Source organism: Clupea harengus, chromosome 4, assembly GCF_900700415.2.
Source record: "Clupea harengus chromosome 4, Ch_v2.0.2, whole genome shotgun sequence".
NCBI classification, from domain to species: domain Eukaryota; kingdom Metazoa; phylum Chordata; class Actinopteri; order Clupeiformes; family Clupeidae; genus Clupea; species Clupea harengus.
Genome location: NC_045155.1, coordinates 26,324,444 through 26,326,943, shown reverse-complemented (window position 1 = coordinate 26,326,943; position 2,500 = coordinate 26,324,444). Strand labels below are relative to the sequence as shown.

Sequence of the window (2,500 nt, the reverse complement as noted above, 5' to 3'; positions counted from 1 at the left end):
AAGAGAAGAGAAGAGAAGAGGAGGGAAGAGAAGAGGAGAGGAGGAAAAGAAGAGAAGAGAAGAGGAGAGAGGAGAAGAGGCGTGTGTAGACACAGCGTCTGTGGAAGTAATGGCTCTCACTTTCTGTCAATCTGTCATCAACAGCACATTCAGTGTCAGCTCTCTTCTAAATCACACACGCACACACACACACACACACACACACACACACACACACACACACACACACACACACACACACCAAGAGTCTCTCTCTTTGTCTCTCTCTCTCACACACACACACACACACACACACAAACATTCTCACATACATGCACACACAAACATGCTCACATACACACTCACACAAAGACATGCTCACATACACACACAGTCTTTTTCTCTCACACACAAACGCGCGCACACACACATGCTCACATACACACACACACACATAAACATTCTCTTTCTCTTTCACACACACAAAAAGTCTCTCACACACACATGCTCACAGATTCACACACTCACACACACACTTACTCTTACACATGCTCACATACACACATTTACATTTAGTCATTTAACAGACACTTTTGTCCAAAGCGACGTACAAGGGAGAGAATAGTCAAGCTACGAGCAATAGAACCTGGTGTAACAATAAATACTACTTTACATAAGAAATATAACAAAATGAAATAAAAAAGAAAAAGAAGTGCAGAAATGTAACTGCTGTAATTGCAAGTTACACACTAGTCGAAGTGCCAGTTAGGACGGGAAGTGCTCTCTGAAGAGTTGGGTCTTCAAGTCACAGTCTCTCTCTCTCTCTCTCACACACACACACACAGGTTACCAGTTATTGTTTTCTGGCATTTTCATATTTGTTGTTTATTTGTGTTTCCCTCCATCCTTGCATTCTGACAGTGACGTGTAACTATGGTAACGGCGGCTGTCAGCACATCTGTGAAGAGACAGAGCAGGGGCCCAGGTGTGGATGCCACCTGAAGTTCGCCTTACACAGCGACGGCAAGACCTGTGTGGGTGAGTCATGTATGTGTGTGTGTGTGTGTGTGTGTGTGTGTGTGTGCCACCTGAAGTTCGCCTTACACAGCGACGGCAAGACCTGTGTGGGTGAGTCATGTGTGTGTGTGTGTGTGTGTGTGTGTGTGTGTGTGTGTGTGTGCCACCTAAAGTTCGCCTTACACAGCGACGGCAAGACCTGTGTGGGTGAGTCATGTGTGTTTGTGTGTTTGTGTGTGTGCGTGTGTGTGTGTGTGCATGTGATGACAAGACCTGTGTTGGTAAGTCATATGTGCAAGTGTGTGTGTGCCACCTGAAGTTTGCACCGATGACAAGACTTGCATCGGAAAGTCGTGTGTGTGTGCGTGTGCCACTTCAAGTTTGCCTTACACAGACATGGCCAGACCTACATGGGTAAGTAATGTGTGTGTTTGTGTGTGTGTGTGCTTGTGTGTTAAAGGTTATACATCATTTCTGAGTGTGTGTGTGTGTGTGTGTTTGTGTGTGTGTGTGTGATGAGCCTCTGGGTGTGTGTGTGTGTTTGTGTGTGTGTGTGTGTGTGTGTTTGTGTGTGTGTGTGTGTGTGTGTGTGTGTGTGTGTGTGTGTGTGTGTGTGATGAGCCTCTGGGTGTCCCAGCTGTTAAAGGCTTCATGCTGGAGTGTGTTTATCAAGAGGGAGTTTATCAGGTCACTCAACTATGTGTTTGTGTATTCAAAGTGCGTGTGTGTGTGTGCGTGTTCAAGACAGAAAGAGCCTATGTCACAGTATTTGTGTGTATGTGTGTGTATGTGTGTGTGTTCATGCCTGTAAGTGTGTGTCTCACTTTAGCAAGTCCTCCTGTGTTAAGGTTAGGGTTCAGGGGTTGGGAGACAACGGAAGCATCCATGGTTAAGCAGTTTTTATATAACCTTGTTTTTGTGTTTACTGGATTTGGGATGTGTGTGTGTGTGTGTATAATCTGTGTGTGTTTTGAGGGAGGTGTGTGTATAATCTGGAGGCATTGATGGTTGTATATTTGGAAGGGGCGAATCATTTGCATGTGTATGAGACTGGTGTGTATTCATGAGGGTGTGTGTGTGTGTGTTTGTGTGTGTGTGTGTGTGTGTGTGTGTGTATAACTGTTGTTGTGAGAATCAGAGAGGCAAAGAGACGGGGAGGGAACATTGTTAATATCTTTTAATTCACCCCTTTCTGTATCATTAACACACACTCCCAGAAACACACACTCACACACACACACACATACACACTCTTCCATTTTCTCCCACATAGCCTGTTACTGTAGTCCTACTGCCTACTGTGTGTGTGAGGCTTGTGGATGATGGTGTAAAGTTCTGCATGAACCCAGCCTAGTCGACGCCCTCTGCTGGCTGAAACTGGTATTGCCCTGATGCGCTGGCCTGGCCTGGCTAGACTGTGTGTCGTATTCATAGCCTCTGGAGGGCACTTACAATGTGGTCTGGTTCAGAGGTCAGCATTAGTACGCGTTCATTCATTCATTCA

The 2,500-nt window shown here is 45.6% G+C and overlaps 1 protein-coding gene across 3 annotated transcripts in view; it reads left to right on the top strand.

Moving 5' to 3' along the window:
* The window catches only part of scube3 (signal peptide, CUB domain, EGF-like 3), a 78,260-nt gene that overhangs the window by 52,956 nt on the left and 22,804 nt on the right, over window positions 1-2,500 (top strand). For all 3 annotated transcript variants that reach the window (XM_031566857.2, XM_031566855.2, XM_031566854.2), the window contains exon 6: window positions 901-1,017. In XM_031566857.2, the coding sequence (XP_031422717.1) occupies window positions 901-1,017 (117 nt within the window). The remainder of the gene's footprint in view (window positions 1-900; window positions 1,018-2,500) is intronic.